Genomic DNA, 1,381 nt, shown 5'->3' with positions numbered 1-1,381 from the left:
GTTATACCCTTCAGTCCGAAAAGACGAGGCACAGTGTCTGGGATGGTATGGGATAATCGATTCAGTAGAAAATAGAAGCAAACGTGAAACATGTTGGTACTCTGAGTTTCACATTGTGTGATATGTAGACAACTGGCTTACTGTTGGAACTCGGAGACACTCTGTGCGATATATGTAGACTACTGTTGGAACTCGGAAACACACACTGTGCGATCTGTAGACAACTGGTCTATTTAAGACAAGCTATTAAAGTAATGAGTCTATACCTGTAGGAGGTTTAGTAAGATTTAAACATTGTAGATGATAAACTTTAGGACACGTGTTATGATCACACATCACTAGTTCTCCCCCTTCTTCACATCGGAAACAATCATCATCATGTTCTTTCTTTATATCTATCTTCTTTTTACGTTTCTTTTTCTTGTTCCCATCTTTTACTCTATTAGCATTCGCTATAGCTGCTGCCGACTGAAATCAAAGAGAAAGGTTATCAAAATTCTATATAGATTTATAGGGTAGCATTCGCTATAGCTGCTGCCGACTGAAATCAAAGAGAAAGGTTATCAAAATTCTATATAGATTTATAAGGTAGCATTCGCTATAGCTGCTGCCGACTGAAATCAAAGAGAAAGGTAATCAAAATTCTATATAGATTTATAAGGTAGCATTCGCTATAGCTGCTGCCGACTGAAATCAAAGAGAAAGGTTATCAAAATTCTATATAGATTTATAGGGTAGCATTCGTTATAGCTGCTGCCGACTGAAATCAAAGAGAAAGGTTATCAAAATTCTATATAGATTTATAAGGTAGCATTCGCTATAGCTGCTGCCGACTGAAATCAAAGAGAAAGGTTATCAAAATTCTATATAGATTTATAAGGTAGCATTCGCTATAGCTGCTGCCGACTGAAATCAAAGAGAAAGGTAATCAAAATTCTATATAGATTTATAAGGTAGCATTCGCTATAGCTGCTGCCGACTGAAATCAAAGAGAAAGGTAATCAAAATTCTATATAGATTTATAAGGTAGCATTCGCTATAGCTGCTGCCGACTGAAATCAAAGAGAAAGGTTATCAAAATTCTATATAGATTTATAGGGTAGCATTCGCTATAGCTGCTGCCGACTGAAATCAAAGAGAAAGGTTATCAAAATTCTATATAGATTTATAAGGTAGCATTCGCTATAGCTGCTGCCGACTGAAATCAAAGAGAAAGGTTATCAAAATTCTATATAGATTTATAAGGTAGCATTCGCTATAGCTGCTGCCGACTGAAATCACAGAGAAAGGTAATCAAAATTCTATATAGATTTATAAGGTAGCATTCGCTATAGCTGCTGCCGACTGAAATCAAAGAGAAAGGTAATCAAAATTCTATATA

At 35.8% G+C, this 1,381-nt stretch overlaps 1 protein-coding gene across 1 annotated transcript in view; it reads right to left on the bottom strand.

Moving 5' to 3' along the window:
• Positions 1-246: 246 nt before the first annotated feature.
• Positions 247-1,381, bottom strand: part of LOTGIDRAFT_123404 (hypothetical protein) — a gene marked incomplete at both ends in the record, with an annotated part of 1,973 nt that continues 838 nt past the window's right edge. The window contains one exon of the mRNA XM_009060747.1: positions 247-458. Within this exon, the coding sequence (XP_009058995.1) occupies positions 247-458 (212 nt within the window). The remainder of the gene's footprint in view (positions 459-1,381) is intronic.

Source organism: Lottia gigantea (assembly GCF_000327385.1).
Source record: "Lottia gigantea unplaced genomic scaffold LOTGIsca_44, whole genome shotgun sequence".
Lineage (NCBI taxonomy): Eukaryota > Metazoa > Mollusca > Gastropoda > Lottiidae > Lottia > Lottia gigantea.
The sequence above is the reverse complement of the archived record's forward strand: the minus strand, read 5'-3'. Positions and strand labels throughout refer to the sequence as shown.